Source organism: Furipterus horrens, unplaced genomic scaffold (assembly GCF_987537825.1).
Source record: "Furipterus horrens unplaced genomic scaffold, mFurHor1.1.pri manual_scaffold_2, whole genome shotgun sequence".
Taxonomy (NCBI): Eukaryota; Metazoa; Chordata; class Mammalia; order Chiroptera; family Furipteridae; genus Furipterus; species Furipterus horrens.
In genome coordinates this window covers 160,108,748-160,134,736 of record NW_028327172.1, presented here as the reverse complement: position 1 = coordinate 160,134,736, position 25,989 = coordinate 160,108,748, and the positions used below count along the sequence as shown (strand labels likewise).

Here is a 25,989-nt window from a genome sequence, read left to right as displayed (position 1 = left end):
CTCATCACCCAAGCTAGACACCTCAGCTTCCTCCATACCCAGCAAAGCTGTCATCAAATAATTATTATTTACCATTACAAGTACTACAACAGATTACGAATGTAGGAGAATATGTAATATAAGGAATTTAAGAAAAATTGAGGTGCTACCGGAAAATATTTCACAAAGAAAGGGACAATGAGTACGACTTTCATGTCTCTCATTTTGCAGGTGCTGGAATGGCCATAGGCCGGGACTCCCTTCAGTACCTTCCACCCCAGCACACTGCCTTATCCACATGGCAGACTTTCACTGGCTCAAATGTCAGTCCGTCGGTGATTTCATGCCTATCATGGACAGCCTGTCACTCCCTACTTTTTGGACTCTCCTTCCTTCCTGTCCTTGGCAGATTGCTAACTTTGGTGTCTGTCTACATCCTAAAATGGTTTTTATCACAATATGGTCTGGATCCACTTGTTTCATTTTTATTTTCTCTGAATCACCTCTTTTCTACCTTGGCGCTCCTACTGTGATCCTCGTTGTTTTCCATACGTGGAATCTCGTGAACAAACTGAACTAACAAGGAAAATAGAGATAGACTCAGAGATAGAGAGCAGGCTGATAACAAAAGGGGGAGAGGGCAGGAAGTGAAGTGATTGAACAAAAAGGAAAAAGGACTCATGGACATGAACAACAGTGTGGTGGTTGCGGCCAGGGGCAGATGTAAGGGGGATAAATGGTAATGGAAAAAAATCAGTAAAAAAGAAAAAACATTTAAACTTTACTGTTATTATATAAAATGGTTAAGTACTCTAACAAATAAAGATTCTTTGACATTTAGAGAGACATTTGTTTTTAAAATACAAACAAAGGGCTAACCTGAATGTCGTTTGGTGACATAAGCAGGACCAAAGTACCCCACATTAGAAATCAAAGAATCAATTCATTTTCTTACTGTTTTTTACATCTTTCTTCTGAGATAGAAGTTGAAACATTTTATTTTTTATTGTTTTAACAGTGTAATATTTCCAAGCTTTGTATTTATAACCAAGAAGTCTTCTTGAGCTTGGCTGTTCGTTGGTATTTGAATAAGAAGCGCTTTCTAAGCTGCGTTTCTGGGTACTCCCAGGGATAAAGGCAGGTGATGGGAAGGGCGCTGAGTTTTCACAGCTCTTCTCTATTCCGAGTTTCTGTTTCTTCAGCTGCTGCACCTGTGTTTGGTGTCTGTTTTCCACACCTTGTCACCCTACTGGACTGACCTTTGATCCTCTCTCTCTTAAAAGTACACCTACTTTGCTAATGTTTGGGGTCAATGGGTTTAAATTGCATAATACTGCAACCCATGAAAAAAAAATTAAAAGACTTACAAATTAATCTTATACACCCTCCTTCCTAAAATGTCCTCAGTCTTTTCACTTCACAGATATGGGCCTGGCCTATGTTCTACTTAGTCTTCTCAGTGTGATGTAAATATAAATTTTCTTAACACTTACTTTTAAACAAATGAATTTTTGTCACCCATTATACTCCTGTGATCCCTGCTTATCCAATACTCTAGCGATTCTCAGTCCTAAGTGCATAGTAGAAGGACTCACTGAGTTTATTTTTTTTTAATACCAATGCCTGGGAACTATGTTTACCAATATTAAAATGGAAATAGGGCACAGGCTTAAGGCTTTTTAAAAAAGCATTGCAAGTGATTCTAATGTGACTTGAAGTTTAGAGCCACTGTAATACTCCTTCTTGATTTTTTAATTTCTATCAAATTCCTGTTTCTGGGTCTTGGTGTTGGTCAGCGGCGGACACCAATACCCAGGGAATGCATAGGACCTCAAAAGTCACTTGGGATTAGATATTAACAAAAAGATACAATCACGATAGCAGAACTAATAAAATAGATCCAAGGTCTAATATAGGTCTCTCATCCATATCCTCTGTGCAGGAGGAATGAATTTGATTAAACAAGGATGTTTGTAGATGGAAGAGAAAAGGATGTGTAATTTGGAGAGTGAAGGGTCTTTGTGGGAGGGAAGCTAAAGGGAACAGGGAGAAATTGGGGGAGGGGGAGGGTTCCACACACTCTGGTCTGACAGAACCAGAAGGTACTCCCTTCTACCTTCTAAGGAACTCATTCCTCAGCCTTTCATCCCCATCCAGTAGGTGGGAAAAACCCAAAAAGCTATGGAAGAGTTAGTAGCTCCTGCCTCCATGGAGAAATCCCCGTGGAGTCCAAAAGCTCAAAAGCTTGCATCAGGAATAGCTGAATCCTTCCAGATTGCCCAGATTTGGGCACAGATGCAATGTTGCTATTGTTTGGATTTGGATTTTTAACTCAGATCTTCAGTCAATGATTTACTGTGTTTAGAAATCTTCACAAACCAGCTCTTTGTTTCTTACCTGCTACTTTCTTAAAACTCCAACCAATCCATATTTCTCAGCACTTTCTGATTATATTTTTTCCTCTGTTACCACCAAATCATCATCTGGACATGACTGGATGTTTTTAGTCCTTATGAATGGCTCCTGTACCAGAGTGGATGCTCAATGAAAGTTGGTTAAGCCAAAGTATGATACAAAATTGTATAAAACATTTGCTTCCAACCAAGATGGGACAACAATGCACTTACCCTCCCATCTAAAATAATCAAAAATGAGTAAAATATACAAACTAGCAGTAAACCCTATGATTGCCCCATCTTACTGCCTGAGAAAATTTCTAGGCTGAAGCACAGAGAAAGAAAACCTAGGCAGAGCTCGGCCAACTCTGCAATTGCAGAATTGCTGAGAGTCCCGTGCAGCTAGCATCTTCAGGAAAGAGTACAAGAGAGAAGAGTTGCACAGAGAGAAAACTCCAGAGGTCTGCAGAGTTGAGTCCTCGGGTAAGTACTGAGCAGCTCATATGCATGAGGCTGCTTAAATGATTAGAATGACAGTGCCTGTAACAGTGTCTGATCCCACCAGCAAAACTAGAAAACTGGAAGATTCACAGAGCATTTGGTAGAGCTCACAGAATGTACTTGGCTTCGGTAGTGGGGAATAATTGGCCTTAGAGTGAGCAGTACTGTGGTCCTGGGTAGCAAATATAAAAAGCAAGATCGAAAAGCATCAAACTGTTTCCAAGTAACTTAACTGAATCCCAGGACAAAGTCTAAGAATATTTATATGCTTTACCCAGATTCATCTATTAATATTTTTGTCTTATTTGCTTTCTTTTTAGGCATAATATACATGTTACTCTTTTTCCTGAACATTTGAAAATATGTTGTGTATGTCGAGGCTCGTCACTCCTAAGTAATTCCATGTGTGTTTCCTAAGAAAGAAAACATTCTCTTACACACTGAGAGTACAGTTATCAACCTCAGTAAATTTAACTTTCAAATAGTACTTTAATCTATTTTCTATACTTCAGTTTTGTCACTTTACCAGCCCAGAAAAATCCTCTCCTGTACTGTTTTCCCTCAGCACAGGATGCAGAACACATGCTGCACTCCTTAATCTCCCCTAACCTGGCACAGTGCTTTAGCTTTTTCTGTCTTAGATGACATTAATATTTTTGAACAATATAGTCAATGGACCGTTTTTATAGCCCCTTTTTTCCATGTGAAAATATCTTCTCAGAGCTTATCTTTGCTCAAATTTTGACATTGTTTTTACATCTGGCCAGTTAGGGCTAGAATCTAGACATACATGGCTAGAGATGCTGCGATGTACAGAGAAACTTTTTGGAACAGAAAGATCTGATAGTAAAGGGAGAGTGTAAGGGGTGTGTGTGTGATGACAAATTGAAGAGTAAGTTCTTTGAAAGCAGGTTATATACATACATATAGCTTTGCATGTACATACAGTATATATACACACAGGGTGGGCAAAAGTAGGTTTATAGTTGTATGTGAAAGTTTATTCTTATATTTTTATTATTGTATTATTTTCCATATAAACTGTATACCTACTTTTGCCCCAACCTATGTGTATGTGTGTGTACAATATACATACATCTTCTCATGTCTGTGTATATATAATCTTTGAGATGAGGCTTAAACATAGCAAAGGAATGAGAACTTGTTCTGCCCATCAACAAGAATCAAAGAATGATGGAACCCGGCAAGGGGTCTTCCTCACTGGCTGGCAGTGTGAAATGTATTATCAGCTGATTTTAGAGATGGCATTTGGGCTCCTGAATTTGAAGGAGCTGCTTAACCTCGGTTAGTCTCAGATTACTCCTCCCATCTAACACCTGGCCTGTGGGTGTTATTGTGATAATGTATGCAAAATCACTTTACAAATGATAAAGCATTATACACATGTGGTCCTTACTATTGTTATCATGGACTATTTCACCTTGAAAATAAATTCTTGAGGCTCTCAGTCTAATCTTGTGCAATTTCTCCTTAAAGAGCCATTCTACTAAGTCTCCTATGAGAGACCTCTGCTTCTGCCACGTGTAACCAAGTATCCTGTTTTCCCAGCTTGGAGGCATTGCCCCAAAGAAGTGAGTGGCTCTTAGGAAAAGATGACTAATCTCTTCCCCCTTCTTTCCTGGTGACTTAGTTTTCATATAGGCTATGCAATCCCAGGGCCCCAGGTACAGCCTGGATTCACACAGAAAGAGAAACCCATAGGGAAGAGGATGTGAAAGGAAGTCTTGGAGTGAGGGATAAATGTAGTTAGGTAGAGACAGCGGGTGTCAGGCATGTGACCATCACCAAGCATGCCAGGCACTCCTGTCCCCTTCCGCTCCTGGCTGTAGCTTGTCCCTCCTGTTTCCTACAGCTTCCTGGGCAAACACCCTATCGACAGCAGCTTTCCAGTTTTACTTTCAATGAAAGTAGACTATAAGTATCCAGAAAGCTCTTCACATTGTCCTGACTGTCATACTAAGCCTTAGTTTTTTCATCGTTACTGTATCATGAGCTTCAAAATTTAACTTTTACACAGGAAGCCCTTGTTCATGAATGTAAGTTATACACATTATCTGCTTTACTATCTACTCACAAAATTCTGCAAATCAACTTTTGGACTTAGATTTTTCATTTCTTTGGTTCTTACTGAGATGTTTTTTCAGTATAACTCTAAATACACTTGATATCTTAAGACATGTAAATTTTATATCTGATGATGACCAGCCTAAATTGGTGGACTCCAACAATGTGCAATTGTGTTCTATTGATAACAATGACCTTAGAGCTGACAAATCTTGTACTTAAAAAGTATTTATAAACACCTAAGTATATGTGAGACCTGGCAAGATAGCTAATGGTCAGGGAATCAAATTACTAGAATTTTAGCAAAACAGACTGTTAGTGAATTTATGATTATGCAAAGCTTGCTATTTTATTCTGTCTTCTAGACATAATCCACTTTTTTCTAGGCTAAATTCAAGCCTGAAGTATTTTGGAGTTTTGCCTTTAAAACGCTGCACCAGCTATCTTTCCCCAAAGGCTATCTACCTAGAGACAGGCCCAGTGTGTTTGCACGAAGCTCAGTTAAACTTCCGAGAACTCAGGAGTTTTCATTTCTTCTCTAACAAAAATTAATGGAATCTTACATTCTTTCATTTTCTTAGCAGGTAACTGTTACAGAAATGGCATGCAACTGAAGTTTTCATTTGCATATGGCTTTATCTGTTTTCTGATTTAAGGTTACTATTTGGTGTCATTCTACTAACAAAAACCAAAACTTTAAAATGTAAGGAAAAAATGTCATTTTAATGATCATATTCTGGGAAACCAAACCAAAGGGAAGTCTGAAAACGTCTACTTCATTTGAGTAAAAACAATTTTATTCATTGAAATAAAACATAAAAATGACAATAGGAAAAAATGGGCAAAAGATAAAAAACAGCATTTCACAAGAGTCTCAAATGGAAATAAAACAAAAACAAAAATTGCTTATTTGTAAATAGGAAAATGTAAATCAAAGTTACTATGTAATAAGATTTTATATCTACGAGATTTTCAGAAGTGGTAAGTATTGATAAGGACTCAGAATGACAGGAACTCATATGCCCTATTGGTGGGACTCTAAATTTGTTCAACGACATTAATAATCATAATTATAATGAAACTAGTGCTAGGTAATCTTTCAGGAGCTTTATATATGTTAAGGCACTTAATCAGATAATGGCAAATGATCTTCCTACTGGAGTCTCAACAATTCCCCTGCTAGGTGTATATTCTAGAGGAAGTCTTGTAAATGTATGGCAGGAGACTTACTAAGTTTACAGCAGTATAGTTTGTAGTAGTAAAAAGCCAGAATAATTCGAATGTTCCTCAAGAGACTAACTAGCTAAGTAAATTGTAGTCAATTCATACTGACAAAAAAGGTCACAAAATTTACGAAGTATGTCCAGAAGGTTTCCAGCCATATACTATGAAAAATAGACATTTATTGAAGATACAATATACAAGAAACATTGTACATAGGACAATGATGCCTCAGTCCCATTCAAAGTAGGCACCTTGGGACCTCACACAGTTCTCCCAATTGCCATCAGCTGCCCCGTCATATTTTCCTGAATCTTATCTATGGTCTGAAATCTCGGTCCCTTTCAAAGGTGATTTCAGTTCTGGGAAATGTCAGTAGTTGCAGGGCAACAAATCTGTGTTGCAGGGGGGCTAGATCACCTGGGTATTTGATATTTCACCAAAAAACTCTGCATGAGTGGGTGTGGTGTCGTGATGAAGCTGCCAACCACCAGTTGCCCATAACTGTGGCCTTCTGAATCATCCAAATAGTTTCTGCAGAGGAAATGTTGAAGCTTAACACAAAATTTGGTGCAGATTCATTGTTCTACTGTCATTTTGAATGCACTGGCCACATAGTACACATGCTCACTCAAAGGTGTCTACCACCCCCACTGACGAGTACAGTGAAGTGGTCATTGTTCCTGTATGTGCATTCCAGTCCACTCTCCTTGGCTGCCACGTTAACACCAATGTTGCCCAAATGGTTCTTGTTATATTAATTAACAAGACAGACCTCATATTCTCGTCGGCAGCCATCCATCTCGAGAGACGATGGTGTAGCTTCTTAAGAGTCTATCTGCACCGCCGAGAATGGCTGTGCAGTCCGACTCGGGAGTGACACGGTATCTGTCTCCTCCTGTGTTGAATCGACATCTTGCGATGACGCTGGAGTGTCCTCTCCAGTGAAGCTGAAGCTACAGAGCCTGGGCAGGGTGATATGGAGGGTCTGCTGTTGCCCATGCAGCAGACCCCCCCTCTCTTCGCAGCTGAAGGGTCCAAGGGAAAGACGGAGTCAATACAGCTTGGCTTCAGGTGCGCCGCAGGAGTTGCCGGTGTTGACGGTGTTGACTACAACGTCAAACCGCCTTAGGGACTCCGGCTCCGGATTTTCTGTCGGGGTTTACTCCCTTAGCCTTTCCCCTGAAGAGGTATGCCGCAAGGCAGCGGAGGTTTTTTGGAATCAGAGTTTTCCTTCTCTGATGTGCCCTGACTGGAAGATCGAACCAGCGACACTTAGCTCGCAGGCTGACGCTCAATCCACTGAGCCAAACCAGCCAGGGGCACCTCATATTCTATTTACCTAAAAATACAAACTGATTAAAAAGTGATGGGCCTAAAAAGCTGCTGCGGTTGTCAGAGCAGTACAGCCCAGAGTGGGAGGGAGCGGAGAAGCAGGGCAGCGGTGAGATGCCACACCCAAGTTTCCTCCACTCACCCTCTTCACCTGCTGGCACTCTGCTCCCTGCTGGCCCAGAGGAAAGACAAAGTGGAGAAGGGCAGCTCCACTCTGGGAGCAACTGCAAGAGTGGACCTGCAGCCCCAGCAGCAGGACTGCTGCAGAGTGTGTTTCTGCAAAGGTACCTCTGAAGCCCAGCCGCAGTGTGTTCTGTGCAGGGTGCCATGTAGCTGGAAGAAAGTTTGGAGCCCACTGCAAGTACAAGTTTGGGAGCTGGGGACGGTGTACCAAAGACTGCCAAGGCAACCTCAAGAATGTGTGGTACCATGCCCAGCGCTAGCAGACAATCTGACTAACCAAGCCCTGCAGCCCCAAGACCAAAGACAAAGGCAAAGCCAAGGAAGAAAAGGGAAGGGAAAGGGTTAGCAGCCAGGCCTGAATGTCAGAGCCCCTGGCCTGTCCTCCCAAGATATAACCCACCAGTGCCTTGTTACTCTTCAGCTTTATCAGTCATGCCTTACCTCATCCGTCTCCCCCTGCCACCACACCCCCAAGGGCCCAAAGTGGGGAGGGACAAGGGATATTGGGCAGCTGGAGCCTCCCTGCAAAGGGGTTTGATTTCTGTGCCCCTTTTGTTAACCCAAATGATGCCATCACTGAGAAAGAAACCATTTTCCTAATAAAAGTTTTTAAATAAAAAATATGATGGGGCAAGATTAGAAATAAATGTATATCTAGTTAAGCATAAATGTATTTTAGGAATTCATTCACATTCAGAAAAACTGAAAAAAACCAAAGGGAATTACAAAAATTAGGGGAATCATGGCCTTCAGCGGAACGTGGGAAATTAAATATTGACTGAAAATATATTAAAGAGCTTGGGTGTTCTTTTTCTGAAGCTATGTGTTGGGCACAGGTATTCATTATATTATTCTTTATACTGTATACACACACACATAACATATATATAAACATGTATGTTTCAAATATTTCAGTGTTCTTCATAAGTAAAAAAACAAAAGTGGTTTTGATTTTATTTCCTTAACATAGTGAAGGAGGCAGAAAACCTCAAGGCCCTAGAACAGGATTGTGCCTGCAGAGGCACTTGGTGTCTGAAATAAAGGAAGCTTAGGTAGACAGTTCTGAGAGCTAAGTTCACAATTCAAAGCATTCCTCTGCCCTGACCTCCGTATTCTTTTCCTTAGTTTTATAGAGGTGACTTCTCAGTGCAAATATGTAATTTAACAAGTATTTTTATTAGCATTGTCAATTCATTTTATTTTCTTGTTAGAAACTCTGCTACAGCAAATATGTCAAAATAAGACTTGATCAACATGTGGTGCTGAAATATCCCCTGCTCATTTCTGTTAGCATACTCTGTTCCAAGGTGGTATGGGCTAGAGAATTCACCTTTGCTGACTTTGTTCTTTCCTTGAGGATAGAGACAGCTGGAAAGAGTGAGTTTTCTCCTTTGCCACTTTACCAATTTATTAGTTGAGCAAGTCACTTAAACAGTGTCTCATTTTTCTCATTAATAAAATGAACATTATAATGAATATAATATCTATGAATCTATGTATCCATGTGTCTATCTACCTATATACTTACCTACTATGCATTTATTTATCTACCTACCAATCAATCACTTGGAATAGTGCCTAGCATCATGTAGACGGTGCTATGTAAGCCTTGGTTATTAGTATTATATTTTGGTCATATACAGTCTATTAGTTTTGAACAAAATTCTACAGATGACAGCTATTTGATTAAACTGTGGTTTGTCCTGTGTAAACAACATGGACCTTTAACACTTTAAATATAGAAGACTGTAAGATTATCTTATATATTTTTAAATAATTACAATGCAAATGTAGTAGACATAACATTTATTAGTGATTCTGTAAATACAGTATTTTAAACATCTTACCTAAATTACTGTGCTGTCATTACCCTTTAAAATAAAGACTCAATGAGATCAACAACATAGGGTAACTATGTGCTAATATTTTGAATTAACATTGCAAATGTAGATTCAATATGTATTTTATTTAAAGCTTAAACAATAAATGTTTCTTTTTGCTATATTCTATTGATTTTTTAGAAACAGAGCTGCTCCACACTGGATCCACTGATCTTGGTCACCTCCACAGGGAACACCAACATTGGTCACCACACAGTCCCTTTCAGCACTTGTGTAAACAGGCAAAGATACGCACTCATCAGGGGAATATGGGCCATGTGCACCCTGTTAAAAAAATCAATTTTGTTTTAAAATATAGCAATATCTTGTTTGAAGAGAAAAACACAACATCCTCCCAAATAATTTTTATTTACTATTTTATTATAAAATTTTATAAAGATTACCATAAGAAACTGTCCCCATCCAGCTGTGACACAGAAATTTTTACCTATAAACATGTAAATATGTCTATAAATAAAACAAAAATACAGCAACAGTATATAGTATTTGAAAATATTAAGAGTATCATTATCTATTATTGCATTATCTCATAATTTAAAAGTATTTTTATTAGAACCATAATTCAAATAAAGCCCATACTAGCATTTTGTTGCTATGTCTCTATGTCTTCGGAATTTATAGGTTTTTCCTTGCAATTTGCTGAAGAAACTATCATCAGTTTCCCACATTCTGAATTTTATTGGCTACATTCCCACGGTATCATGTTCATTTATTCCCTGTATTCTTATAAACTGGATCTTAAGGTGAGCTCAGATTCAGACTCAACTTTTCGCAAAAACACTACATAGGTGGTACTCTATACTTTCCTCAAGAGTCAAATATGACTGGTTGTCTCTTTTTAGATATTGAGAGCCATGGTGATCATTATTACATTCAAGATTATAAAATGATAATTTAACTCTGTTTTTCCTTTTTCACTTCCAGGCAATAGTATATTTATGGAGAGAAACTTTTACTTATCAATTTTTTGATTACTAAGACAATTCATAAAATCTAGATAAATGCTTCTAATTTCCTTTTATTTAGTTATGTGTTTTCAAAATAATGAATTTGTTTCTTAGTATATTCTAAGGGTGATCAATAACCCCCCCTTTTTGAAGTATCATTATGAACTAGTAAATTTAAACATATTTGATGAGCTTCAATCCAATGCAGCTATTATCTTATTGATGTTTAAATCGTCAATCTTTGTGAAGTAGGAACTCTTTTTAAGTATTCTTCTGAGTTTTTTGATATGTCCCTGTCATCTTCAATAGCTTCCTTGCTTTCCAGTATGTCAATATGTTACAAGCTAATCTTGCATATTTACTGTCCCAGAAATAAGGTAGTCTTATTACTCTGAAGATCTTTGGTTCCCTTAATGAGAAATGGTATTAGAAATAATAATTTAGGCACTAGAAATGATTTATCATTCTCCTAGGATTTTTCAGTGACTGGAGCTTAGAAATATATATATAAAAAATCACAAGTTCAACCCTGGCTGGTGTGGCTCAGTGGATTGAGTATCGGCCTGTGAACCAAGTGTCACTGGTTCGATTCCCAGTCAGGGCACATAACTAGGTTGCACGTCAGGTCCCCAGTTGGGGGCACGAGTGAGAGGCAACCACACAGTGATGTTTCTCTTCCTCTCTTTCTCCTTTCCCCTCTCTCTAAAAATAAATAAATAAATAAATAATTTTTTAAAAAGTCACAAGTTCATAATAGTATTTCCAATTTAAATCTAGGATTAATATTTTTACTAAACTTATATAACTGTATTTCAACTAATGCTCTATTACTTACAGTTGGAGTGAAACTTCAAAGTGAGGCTCATTAAAAAAATTTTTCCATTACCATTTAATCCCATTATACCCCTCCCCCCAGCAATCACCGCACTGTTGTCCATGAGTTCTTTTTCCTTTTTGCTCAGTGCCCCCACCCCTACCTCCCCCACCACTAGCTGTCATCCTGCTCTCCATCTCTGAGTTTGTCCCCATTTTCCCTTTTAGTTCAGTTTGTTTATTAGATTCCATATATGAGTGTAATCATATAGTATTTGTCTTTCTCTGACTGACTTATTTTACTTAGCATAATGTTCTCCAGGTACTTACAAAGGGTAGAAAGCCATAGAGAATTTACTATGGCAACCTAGTTAGGTAGTGGCAAAATTGCCAGAGATAATGCAGTTGAAAAAAGGTTCTGGTATATGAATATTAGCACCTGACCACTGTTATTGTTACTTTTCAAAATGAAAGACAATGGCATTTATGGAAATAAATCATTTCAAGGTTCTGGAGTACTTGTCTAGGAGCTCTTGATCCTAAGTAGGTTACTCTCTGAGCATCAGTTTCCCTATTACAAAAGAGAGATAAACAACACTCACTCACCTAAAGAATCTATGGTGTATTAAACAGCTCAAATATAAAGTATTATTTATTCAACATATCTCTCATTCTTTGGACTGCATATATGAGGTCTGTCCAGAATAAGTCCAGCCATTGTTAATATAATGAGAACAGTTTGCAGGACATTGATGTAACCTGGCAGCCAAGGAGAGTGGACTGGAATTTGCATGTGTGAACAATGATGACTTCACTGTACTAGTCAGTGGGGCACAGACACCATTGAGTGACCATGTGTACTGTGTGGCTGTCGTATTCAAAATGACTGAGTGAGTAGAACAACAAATCTACATAAAATTTTGTGTTAAGCTTGAATATTCCTCCACGGAAATATTCAGAAGGCCACAGGTGCAGGCAACTGGTGATCGGCAGCTTAATCATGACAACATGCCCGCTCATGCATCGTATCTGGTACAGTTTTTTGGTGAAACATCAAATAACCCAGGTGACTCACAACCCCTACAGCCCAGGTTTGGTGCCCTGTGACTTCTGGCTTTTCCCCAAACTAAAATCAGCTTTGAAAGAGAAGATATTCCAGACCACTGATGAGATCCAGGAAAATATAACTGGGCAGCTGATGGCAACTAGGAGAACTGTGTGAGGTCCCAAGGTACCTATTTTGAGGGGGACTGAAGCATCATTGTTCTATGTGCAATGCTATTTTTACTTTGTATTTTCTTCAATAAATGTCTCTATTTTTCATATTACATGGCTGGATACCTTCTGGACTGACCTTGTACATACTCATTTTTTCCTTACTCCCTACTAATTCTCAAATCAACTTAAACAAAAAAAACAAAACCCAGCTTTTTAGCATGACTACCTTTCAGGGATAGTGCTGCAATAAAGAGAAAAGAAAATAGAATGTTTAAAATTTTTACATAAAGGAAAAATATTTTTTAATTATAAGTGGGCATTATATGAAATTCCTATTACCTTTTCCAATCTTTCTCGCCTTCCTTTCTCTCTCTTTCTTAAATACTGTGGTGACTCCTCTTCCTTGATATATATAACCATTAAGTCTTTTAGACTAGTCATTAATTCCTAACATTCCTAAGTCTTATCCTGATTTACATATAACAAAATTCATTCTTTATGGAGAATCATTGCCCAAATAGAAAAAACACCATCTGCCTTGTGTCTTTCTAATTTTCTTGGCTTGTAGTAAAGATTCTGTCAGTTATTCATCCGTTCACTTAACAGTATTTTATGTGTTAATGTGTGTCTAGAATTATAAAGGCTAAGCGTTTCAGTGTATATTCAAATAAAGAAAATGGTAATCTTTGAAGCTTAAAATTTAGTTTGGGAAACAATACATACATAAAACACATAGTAAAAAATTTTTGGAAAAATAATTACTTAGAAAACAAAATACTACCCTGGGATGTTAACCTAACAAGGATTAATGGAGAAAATCCTGGTTGGGCCTCAGAAAAATACAGGATATGAAGTAAAGAGAATTTTCAAACATTATTAGTCACTGCCTAATCTCTTCCCTCTTCTCCAATTTTGCTTAAATGGCAAAGCTTTAGGATTCAGGAATTTCTGTAATTTTCATAACCCCTTAGCCATTCCTAAAGTTAATAACCTAGTCCAGGCTTTCTTCTGGTGTTGCCTTCAAATTCTTTAGCAAACAGCAGATAAATATCATATATTTCTTTAACTGAAATGATCTGAATCTATGAATGACTATTTACAATCCCAGGAAAGGTCTTAAGTTATCTTTCTCTACCACCTGATATCTGCTTTGCTTCCCATAGCTTCTATGGTCAAAAATAAAAATAGAAACATCATATTGAAATGTTTTACAATGCTATTCCTTTTGTTCAGAAGATTTTCTCTATTATTTCTTCATTTTAATGCCAAGCAATTTTCTATTTAAATTAGGAACTTAACGGTAATGCAAAGTTGATTTTTTTTGCATATTCAAAATCAGTTCTCTAGTTCTGTACATAGTTCCAGATACTTCCAAACCTGCTTTGGTTATAGGCTTTTTGTTTGTTTTAAAGTGAGTATACAAATATTTCTATCAAGACCTATAGTGTTTTAAAAGTAAAACACTGGTTACTTCTTAAAATTTTGCTTATCACTTCTCAAAATCCCTTAAATGTTATAATCTTCTGTAAAAAAAAGTTGAACAAATTTGCTCTTAGGCCACCAGTAAGTAAATTATCAAAGAAGTGAGCTAAGTACTTTGCATTCTTGTTACAGAGGCCCTGGGCTGCTGCAACTGAAACAGAACCCAGGGGCTCTTTAGTTAGGGGCCCGATTGCCCGTCACCAGAATTATAACTCTCAATACCAGAGTTTAGTGAAAAGAAAAAGAATTGTTTATTTAATAGTTATATAGATTTAGATTTGCGGATTTCTGTCGTTAAGTCTTATGTTCCTTAAAGCACCCACAAACACATATCCGTGCCTCCCCTTACCAAACCAGGCTAGTTTTTGAAAAGTTAGAGATACCGTTTCCCTACTTTCTAAACTCAGTTCAGCTTTACCGGTGGTTGCCAATCATTCAATTCTGATTGGGGAGGCCTTGTCTGTGTTAAGGTGCTCGCCAGCTTTTAATCACTAAACCTTGTGGATACTCGGCCTCCTTGTAAACTGCATGGATTTCTTCCTTCTTTGTAATCCGCATCGAGAACCCCCTTTTCAAAACAGCATGGTCAGACATAGTTAAAACGTCTGCCGCTTATTTTTAAATCCCTGACTGCGTCCTGTGACGCAGACAGCATGGTCCCCAGTTCTGACCATTCACAGAACCTCACACAGGCTCTGTGTGCTCTTTCCATACCATCCCCTGGTCCAAGACCCCTCCCATCTTCCCAGGCCTTGGATGCATTCAATAATTTGCATAACAAAGACACCAGCCACCAGCCTCAGGCGTGTGAAGGCATCCTGAAAGCTGTTTCCTTTTCTCCCCATCCCCCAGCCGCAAGCTCTGGGGGTTTTTGGACACCCACTTTTTGTAACATTCTCACCATTACCACAATACCTCGTGGTGCCAGAACTTTCATGAATGTTGTTCAATTAAATTAAATTCTTGACACAAGTCCTTCTTTAACAGGCTCATTGAAAATATTCCAGACAAAGCATAAGGCCCTGCTGGACTGAAATATTTAGATGAAACTAAATATTGATAACTATTAGCAAATATATTAAGTGCTCAAATTAGCAAAACAGAAGCTATTCTACAAAGACTTCAAAGAATTCATAATGACATGTAAACAAGTTAGTGTGATGTAAATAAAATAATTAAAATATATATATTGTGATTACTCTAAAGTGGTTAATGTGCTCATATATCCTACTTTATTAAAACAGAAAGTGGTCCAGTTAGCTCTGTCAATAATGAGGCTAAAATTAGAAATTTCATACTCATGCCCATGGAAAAGTAACTTAAAAGTACACATGTGCTACAAATAGCAGGCGAGAGGCTAATATTTGAAAGAAGACATGCATTTGACAAAGGTAAATGTTGATATGATGTACCATTTAGCCAACAAACCAAAGAAAGGAACAAAATAAAATAAAAAAACAAAACCACTCCAACAGAAAGCAAAATTGCCTAGGTTAATTATGTTAACTATTTTACCTATTTTCACTCAATTTCATTATAATACAACATACATGAAGGCAGCCAAAATATCCCTCTCATCAGTTTGTGCATAAAGTTGAACTAACATCTCCTAACACATAGCTTCTGAGTGTTTATGAACCAAGTCAAGGAACAGCCCTTTTTAATAAAAGATGTTAGGAAATCAGAGCTTTAATCTATATAAAAATTGTATAATTTACTAATGCAACTCTGAAAAAAATAAATATCTCAAAATGGGAAACAAAATAATTTTCCAACAGTAAGTATTCTGAGAATTGTTCCTGTCAAGAATGTCTGACTACTCTTTGGTAGAAAAATACTTCACTTGTATTTTTCAATATCATGATAGTAACGACATTGCTTTCATAAGTCCTTAAGGAAAAAACATACTGTCATATAGAAAGGATATTAATTTATTATTTATTTTTTTAAACTAGAGTGCATATAAGGTAGAGTTTTCAGTATATATCTTCTTATATACATGCTGATAACATGTTAATAAATGTAAAACTAATGTAAATGTTGTTTTTGTGAGTGGCTTATGGAATAATTTTATAGTAGTATTTTTCCTCAAAATAAAATTGTTTCTGAAATTGAAATGTCAATTGTGGTGCCTCGTGGAAGGTCTAGGCCAATAGGATTCAGGCTGGGTGATGAGCCCTGGATAGTACTCTTACTGAAAAGATAGAACACAGGCAAACTGACGTCCTCTGCATTGTCAAAATAGGGCATCATCTCAGACTTCTCTATCACATAAAGCAGTGTTTCCCAAATGACATCATGTATCCCAGTAGATCAGAGGAAGGGTGTGGTATAGGCACAGGAAGAAGTTGTATTAGGTAATTTCTGGAACTTCTTGGAGGTTTTAATATTCTCAAGTACAGCATGAATTTCCAAGGGCAAGGAATTCTCTGGTTATTAAAACTGTTTACTGAATAATTTTTCACAAAGAGCCACTATGAAATCATATATAGAATAGTTTTTGGAAAGTGCTTTGGAGAGAATCAGTGCTTTTGGAGGGCAAAATCCCCTAGGGGGAAGGGGAACCTTAATTTAGACCTATATTAATTTAACCACCAACATTGAGCTGGAACTAGAACAACTTCAGAATCCCCTTCATGAAAAATAAATATATAAGTAAATGAGTGTGAAAGTAAGTTATATTATTGTAGTATAAATGGATAATGATAAATAGAACCACTAGGAAAATATTACTTTTAATTCTCAAGAATTCATAACTCTAATTTTGTTAAGTAGAAAAGTACCTTGCGTCCATAATAGAAGCAATGGTAGGGCTCCCTTCTCCCTCCAGTGAAAAGTCTTACAATTTGTCGCTCATACCCTTAATGTATTATCATATACTACTACAATGTCAAAGAAGTTCTTCAATCTTCTGCAATCTAAAATGTTCTTTAAAAAATGGAGGTACTATCTTCCTCAGAGGAATGCTGTACAAATGACTGATTTGTTTGGCATGTTTCTGCTAAAATCAGGACTATTAGGTATCAGATAATGTTGTGGAAATAATTTGTAAAACTACAACTTCCTTCTAGCCTAAAAGGAATTAGTCACTAAAGTTCTGAGCTACATTATTTCACCCAGGCTTATCAAAGGATTCTGTACTTTCTGCAACAAAGTAGCCATAGAATAAGTGACAAAACTGATCCTTTTTACTGGCGTACATAAATTGATGTTGATGCTTCCTTCTAGTTTCTGCTGGTTCCTTCCCTCCCACTAAAAATGCACTAGAATGTTGATGTCCACCCCATCTTTTCTGTAAAACTTACTAGGAGATGGTAACAGCTGCCCTAAAAAACCTCTAGCAGAAGTTGGAGAATTTAATAGTTTATACAGAGTTGGCAAAGTATTTTGCAAGGGATGAGACAGTAAATATTTTCGGATTTGTGGGCTACATAGTCTCTGACATAACCACTCAATTCTGCTGTTACCGTCTGAAGGCACGCACAGACAATACCTACATGAATGGGCATGGCTGTTTTCCAAATAAAACTTTATTTGTGAACACTGAAATCTGAATTTCATATAATTTTCACATGTCATGAAATATCAGTCTTCTGAGTTTTTCAATTATTTTAAAATGTAAAAACCATTCACAGCTCACATGGTTATGGGTTGAGGGTGGCAGAGAAATAGCACACTGGATTAGGTCCATGGGTTGTCATTTTCCAAACTCTGGTTATACTGTTAGGTTGGCTCAGAATTAGGCCTAGGATATAAGAACCATTACTTTAATTCGAATCTTGGTTGCCTACCTATTAATATGTTATCTTGGTCAAGCTATATAATATTTTAAGCTTTAGTTTTCTTAGTTTAAAATGGAGATGACAACTCCTATTTCAAAAAACTTTGGTAAGCCGAATATCTTGTATTTTAAATACTCTGCACAGTGCTTGGCACATACCCAATACAAATAAATGCTAGTTACTGCACAAATGCTAGTGCCATCATTGTGGGACCCATAATCAATCACTTAACTTACCTAATTCTCAGTTTCTTCATCAGCAAAGCAGAGAATAAACCTGCTTTATCAAACTCAAAAGATCACTGTTAAAAGCAAGTATAACTGTATTTCATCCTGTGCCCATCAAGCATCCTCTCACCGCTACACTGACTTACTAAAACTACAAATCAGATCTCACCACACCCTATTCTAAATTCTTTATGGCTTCCTGTTAACCACAAAATGTTGTAAACTCCTTGGCACAGCTACATGGCTTATCACACTGGGTTCCTGGCCTTTCTTTCTAACCATATGCCCTACAACTCTTCCATATGAACCATACACTTCCAGATGTACTATACTTGCCATTCTCAGAAAAAACCTAAGTTTTTTCATACCTCCATACATTTAAATACGTTACCCCTGTATCTGGACTGACTTGCCCCTACCTTCTTTGAATTTGTCCTCTCTTTCTCAGGTCATCTGACTTTCCCTCATCTGCTCACACAGGATGAGAGTTGAGGCCTCCCTCATCTACTGAAATACGTTATATAAACATCTATAAGTGTACGTACATAGAGCTGAACTGTAACAGTTTCTTTACCTATTTGCTCCTCCACTCAATAGAACACTTGGATTTCTTAATCAATCAATGCAGCCACTTTAAAATGGATCTGAGCTGCCATGCAAGAGGAACTGCCCTGCACATACTACATCTCAAATCTCTGTGATGATGGAACAAGGCAAAATAACCTTTGGACTGGGCCCAGGGCAACATTGTGTCTGACAGAACTGTTTGCAAAGATAACAAGAAAGCAGTTACTACTACTGGACTGATGACTACAGGACCGAATAGTAAAAAGCATTGTTTACAATGAACATAAATGACTTCCTCCTACTGATGTAATTGTACCCCTTTCTCATAACTACCCATTGCCTTTGACTTCTAATCAAAACATGACTTGGGCTTCTGCCTGAGGCAGTGCTTCCCAAATAGCTATTCTCATTGATCTCAAATAAAAACACTTGTTGCCTCTCACTTTGAAAGGCCTTTTTACTTGGGTTAACAGATGGAAAAGGTTTGTTTATCTTTGTGACCCCAGTATTCAGCAGAATATATGGCATATAGGAACTTAACAAGTGTTGTAGTAAAATTGGATGGAAATGATACATTAAGTAAAATACTGTGGAGGGATAAATTCCTAGTTTTGTGATGTCATGTTGCTTTTTACACAACCCGCTAACAGACTGGCTTTGTCCCTAACAACACTACATTCCTGATTTGCATTCTGTTTGTGATCAATTATGTGAGTATTGCTCCAGAACATTTTCTTCTGCCTTTATGCCTACTCAGTTATTCTTCGTGCTCTATTTTTATTGCTGGGGTTTCTCTTTAAGTAAACCAGTTAATACATGTCCTACTTTTTTTTCCCTATCAAGGTCATTATATGGCTTTTAATATTGTTTGCCAGAGAATTAACAATTCACATAATTAAGATTCATTTAAATTGATCTCTTATCATATACAACCTACAACCATTGGACCATTGGCAAATTCAACCTTAACTTTTGTATATAACTTTCAATTTGGTTCACATACCTAATGTTTGTAATCTATAATTTACCAACGTTTTAAAAGAAATTTCTTACATGAATAAATAGCTAGATTGAAATAAAGATTACTTCAACTTCTCCCCTCTTTGTATGATATGTCACTCTTAACACTAGAGAAAATGAAGCTGATATGGGGGAGAAATGCGGGACTTCACAAATATGTATGCTCTTTTAAGTCAGAGGATAGCCTCTCAGTAATGACTGCGATTATTGATAGTTTTGTTAGTTGTGTTTCTAAAATTATTCTGATGCTTTTAATTTTGATTTTATAAGGAGAATTACAATAATTAGACAATTCAAGGTAGTATAATTGGAAAATTCAAGGTAAAATTTTCCAGTGAGAAACTGATTTTCTTGTAGTAAAAGCAGTATATGAAATAGTTTTGTTAGTCCTTAGCTACAGAACTAATGTGTGAGAAAAGTTTCTCACATATTCATACTTACATTTTAAAATTACATTAAGTAAAAGCCATGTGCTTCATCTACAACAATGTTCTATTTTAAAGGTAAATATCACCCAATTCTATTTTTAAAATTTCTTTCAATAACTGCAGATTTTAAAAGGGGAAAAGTTAGCCAAACAAGTCTTTGTCAAGACTGTTTTCTTCATCTGCCTATCAGCAGCACAGAGACATGGTATGATATATAACCAGATCTGTATTACCATCCCGACACTGTTAATTTCTGCATGTCTAACTATGGAGAAGTCATCTAATCTGTGTGACCAGACATTTCCTCATTAAAAATGGGAATAATAATATCCATCTTGCAGGGCTGCTCTGAAGAGTATATGAGGTTAACTTTGTAAAGCATTTAGCACATTGCTGAAAATAATAGGAACATAAACATGGTAGTTTATATTATCATTAAAAACTTGTTTCTTACTAGACTATATATTAATTAGAAAATAAAAATCATGTTATTCTTTCTATTACAAATTAAAGATTTTAAAATGTCCCACACATTTTAAAAATTATAAAGGATACAACATTTTGACTAAACTTGTTCAAATGCAGATGAAATTAGAAAGTAAATAAAAATGCATAGACCAACTATATCTTATTAAAAAGATAAAAATCTAATGAATTGATTAAATTAAAACGTATACCTATTACAAATATATTACCTGTGGAATCCAGCCCATAAAACAAGGGAGAACTGATGATACACTAGGAGAATCATGCTGATTTTCAGAAAGTTGATTTCCATCAAAACTGCATCCTTCCAGTAATAAGCCACTAACCTGTCATGGAAACACATAAACCATTAAACTCCATATCAAAGTCTGAAACATCAGGAGTTATTACTCTTATTATACCTTAAAGGCAACACTATGACTATGTATTCCAAGTGATATAAAATAAATATTATAGTATTTTATCTGAGAATAACAAAGGTGAAGACCTGGACTAGTGCTCACTGTGAACTCCCTTTAGACTGAATTCTCAATTTAAAAAAAAAAAATTTAGGAAAAAAATACAAGCGCCATCAGTTACATAATTGCAGGTGCTTTAGTATTAGGTTAACAGAAATATAATGGTAAAAGCTGAAAAGTCATTCTTTCTTCAGGAGGGGGAAAGAAAAGCATAATTACAAAAGAAGATGTGTTTTCTGATTAAAATTCGACATCAGTTCTTAAAAAAACAGAAAAGTTTATAAAATTTAATGCGAAAATTCTTGACACGACATGCACGGAAAAGAGGCTCTGAAAGTACTGGAGTTGCATAACGTAGGTTCTCAGTGAGTTACCACATAGGGGCAGGTTTGATACAGGTTCAAACCTGGTGTCAGTGTGGGGTCTGAAGCCACCCAGCAAAAGTCCCACTTGGTGTCTGCAGATTTGTGGTGGGGCAGGGTCTCAAGGAGTCATTAGGGTGAGGCCAGCAGAGTTTATCAAATCCAGACAGACCAAGCTTTGGCCTTGTGAAGGGAGGGCTCTACACTGGTCAGGTGCGCAAAAGATAAATGGTCCCTGTCCTAGAGCCATGGAACAGAGTCTGTCTCAGACTGTGCTAGGAATTTCTGGAGAGTCCAAGCTCAGCTGGGTGGGGCCACCAGGAGTCGAGAGGGTGGGGCTAGTGGATCTCCTGTGAGGGAGAGGTGCGATGGTCAGGATTAGGAGAAGGTAAGGTAATGGCCTTAGCCTTGGAGCCACACAATTCATCACTGACACGCCCTGCTCTGCCTGGACCTCCACACTTGGGCCCAGGTGTGAGCTGGGTGGGGCTACTTAATTTCCCCAGGGAAAATACAGCATCTGGAGTGTGTGAAGGAGCCTCAGTACGGGGATCCCCGCAGCTGTCCCTTCAGCTCTCTCCCTGGAGCTGCAAACCCTAGTCTCTATTCACTCAACTGTAGTCTGCCCCAGCCTCCCACTTTCAAAAGCCCAGGGTGACTGGCAGGTAATGAGCTTTTGTGTGCTGGGCCTTTGAGAAGGCACCTTGGTTTCTAGCAGACTTCCATCTCTCCCTGGTGGACAGAATCCCTGCTGATTTTCACAGCCAGAGGTTACATGGGCACCTCTTGCAGGCTCAGGTGCTCTGCGCTGGAGGCCGAGCACTCCTCACGCGCCCACGGCAGCTGAGACATCCCGCCAGACCTCAGCCGCCACGTGTGCGGCAGTGCCAGCCCTTTTCACGTCCCCGCCCTTCCTCCCAGTCTCAATGGGAGGGTTCCTGTAAACCCCTGGTTATGAGGCTTCTTCTCAGCTCGTCTTTAGCTCGTTATTCACACGATTGTTCTGTATTTTAGTTTTAATTACAGCTGAGTCCTGGAAGGAGGCAAATGTAACTTTCACCTACTCCACTGCCATTTTGGTTCTCCTTGTCTCTTTTTATATACTATATCCACACCTTATTTATAGTAAATATTTATTGAATTGAATTTTAGAAAAGGTAATATAACACAGCTTCAAGCTTTGTATAATGTTTTACAAAAGTTCTATTTTCAAATATGTTGTATCCCTTTAAGGTTCTTATTTTTGCCTTAGAAAAAATTGCATTTTGTACAAGTTGTTTCATGCTAAATCTTAACTTACAATCTCTGTGAATCTTACACTATAAAGATAGATGACTTTGAGATTGGACTTACAGGAATCTTTTCATCACAGTTGGTAAAATTATAATTTTTAGACCCAGAAAAACATTTAAAATTAGTCTGATACCTTAATCTGCAGCTTTGCTTCTTGCAGTCGACCTTTCCAGGAGGCTACAAATTTAAGGCTATCCACAGAAAAGCCCATTGCCCTGTAAAAGTAAAGCATCAAATATCAGAAAGAAGTAATTCTCAGGAAGTACAATATAAAGAAAAATAGAAAATAGATATATTCCTATTTATTTAAAATAAAAATATTTACAATATATAAGCAACAAAAATTCCTTAGCTAGAATTCACACAACATTTTTAAAGTTAACTGGTTATATCAGTCTCCTCTCCACGGCTGTATAAATTCCTTGAGGGTAGGACCTTTACTTTTTGCATCCTCCATTTGGACCACCATCCTCAAATTCAGGTATATGATTTGTGGAATAAATGTTTATTAGCTAAACTAAAATATTAATATTTATAATATGACCTCAGGCATTATAAATTGAAACCCCCCCGAACCACTAAACCACAACTTAATTATGTCCAGTATATTTTTGGAAGAGTCTCTTTTTTTCCCAGTCTATCTTTGTTAAAAATTGTGGACTATACATGAAATGATAATCCAAATTTGTTACAAAAATAACTTAATCATTAAGTACTGTTCCCTACCAAAAAGCCTAGTTAGCACTGTCCAACAGCATTTTCTGCAATGATAAAAATGTTTTTTCAAGCAGTCCAAAGTAGTAGCCAGTAGCCACATGTAGCTATCTGAGCACTTCAAATGTGGATAGTGTGACAAAAAAATTACATTTAAAATTTCACTTAACTTTATTTCATTTAGCTCTAATTATCTCCCCTTGACTTCTGCCTATCATACTGTTCACAAAAGGTCTAGATAAATAACCAAAACTTTTAAAGTTAAATTTTACCCTTTTCAATTCTAATTTAAAAAATAGAAAGCACATCATAATTAAAGCAAAACTAAACTACAAGTAAACTGTATAATTAAAAGTCAACTATTAGGAAACAACATAACTATTTGGATTCAACGATAAATTTATTTCTCGGCAATTAAGGAAATATAATCAGAAGTGAGTAAAGCAAAGTATAATTACCCTCACAGACAAATAAGTATTTCATTTTAATTACCTTGCAGTTTCTTGGCGAAGAGCATTGAGAAATGTGTCTGGGTGAAAGAGTTCTGATAGGTCAAGTGTATCAGAGAGAAGAGTCTGTTTTTCTGCTTTCTCTACCCAGCTCTAAAGGAGAAAAATATGCACACGCATATATTTTAGGAAACTGTAAATTTGAAAGATAAAAAACCTATTCAAGAATTATTACGCAGAAGTCATTTTCATTTGGAAAGTTATGCAGTTTCCAAGAGCTTTGAAATGGTGTTTAAAGAAAAAAAGACATTTCCACAGTACATTGTGAGATCTGCTACAGTTTTTGACATAATATCTATTCATCACAAAATAAGCTTCCTTGCATAACGTTTTGTTGCTAAAAATCTACTCAAAATAAAAAGTCTAACATGGACATTAATCCAATGTACAGTGTTTCAGCTGGGTTGGCACTTCTTCTAGTGATAACTCAAGTCTCAAAGTATGTTTAGGAGATGCTGAACGCCTGGGTCTAACTCCAGAGGCCCCAGGGTCCCCAAGTCTTGACAATGCAAACTGAACTAGGGTTCCAGATTTAGATTTGACAGTGAATATGCCAGATAACTGAATCAAGTATTATAGTGGAGGATAATGGCCAGGAAAAATAATTTTTTGCTAAATGGTATTTTTAAATAGTCTTTTCCACTATCTGCCATTTTGTAAATCAAATTACACTCCATTTGGAAAAATATACATAATCATAAAGAATGCTTAATGAGTAGAATTAAATTGCTATGTGGAACAAATAACAAAAACAACATGAAGTTTTGTGCAACTTTTACTACATGCTTTCCATGTATTAACCAAATTATGCTTACTACAACCCTGAAAATTAGTATTAATAAACCATTTTACAAGGATGAAATAGAGATATGGTGAGCTTAAAGTCAGGCCCACGGTCACATAGTAATTGTTGGAGCTAGGGAATCAACTCAGGCAGCATTTCGTGATTGGTTTCTCTGTAATATTTCCTGGAGGTGCTAATGTGACTTAAAGAGGAAGACAGCTTATTGATGATTTTTAAATCAGTCTGTTATTTCAGCTGGTATACAGAGATGATACCATGGTAATGTCGTCTATAAAAAAACATGCATAATTCTCATTTACTAAGTATTCCATTATGCATGCTTTATACACAGTCTAAGAAAAAATTGTGTTAATTTATTATAGTGTAGAAAGGCTGTGTTTCATGTACTGTAACATGCTGTTATCCACCCAAGCCTCTGTCACCCAGGTCTAGAATCAGATAAATTAAAAACCCCACAGCTAGTGTGCTCGTATTTTATTTTAATGTGTTACTATTACATTGTAGCAAAAGTGTTCCTCTGTTCTTCCTACCAATTGAAAATATGTTGATTTTAAGTGTAGAACTAGAGATCATTTAACAGAGTACAATAGTCCCTCTCCATATTGCGGTTCGCTTACTGCAGCCTCACTGTATTGCGGGATTTTAAAATATATTATATTTAATTATTTATCGCGGATTTTTTGCTATATCGTGGGATTTTGTGGTACTGTATATGTATGTTGTTAAAGTTATGTAGGTTTAAGAGTGTAGACAGAATATGTTTAAGAACATAAGTAGGGTTTATAAAAATGTGGAAAAGGTTAATAAGGGACTGGAAACGGTTTATAAGTGTGTGGGAGGGGTTTATAAAGCCTTAAAATATATATAAATACTAAAATAAATGTAAGGTTCCTACTTTGTGGATTTTCACCTATCATGGGGGGGAGGGGGGCTAGAACGTAATACCCACGATAAGTGAGGGAACACTGTATAATTATTTCTTCTTGGATATTATTCTCTACAATAATAACATTTCATAAATCATCTATTTTCAATTGAATAATTTAAAATTATTCATAGCAAATTTTATTTACTCCCTATCAAATATTTTCATTCTGCTATCTGCCTTCTATTTTATTACCTAAACAGTCAACAAATATGCTTTCATGACCCATTTTGATTGTATATAATTTTTATTCCTGCTATTCTAAAACAGTGTGTTTAAAAATATTTACTCTATGGATATTCCGAATTATACTATTATTTCATTAAATTCTTCAAAATTAATTCTGAATTTA

The 25,989-nt window shown here is 36.8% G+C and overlaps 1 protein-coding gene across 1 annotated transcript in view; it reads right to left on the bottom strand.

Annotated features, from left to right (window-relative positions):
- Nucleotides 1-9,647: 9,647 nt before the first annotated feature.
- LOC150019825 (cytoplasmic dynein 2 heavy chain 1-like) overlaps nucleotides 9,648-25,989 on the bottom strand; it is a 287,287-nt gene continuing 270,945 nt past the window's right edge. The window contains exons 86-89 of the mRNA XM_090266701.1: nucleotides 23,891-24,000; nucleotides 22,818-22,899; nucleotides 20,781-20,897; nucleotides 9,648-9,865 (exon numbers count right to left, since the gene is read on the bottom strand). Of these exons, the coding sequence (XP_090122827.1) occupies nucleotides 9,707-9,865; nucleotides 20,781-20,897; nucleotides 22,818-22,899; nucleotides 23,891-24,000 (468 nt within the window). The 3' untranslated portion in view covers nucleotides 9,648-9,706. The remainder of the gene's footprint in view (nucleotides 9,866-20,780; nucleotides 20,898-22,817; nucleotides 22,900-23,890; nucleotides 24,001-25,989) is intronic.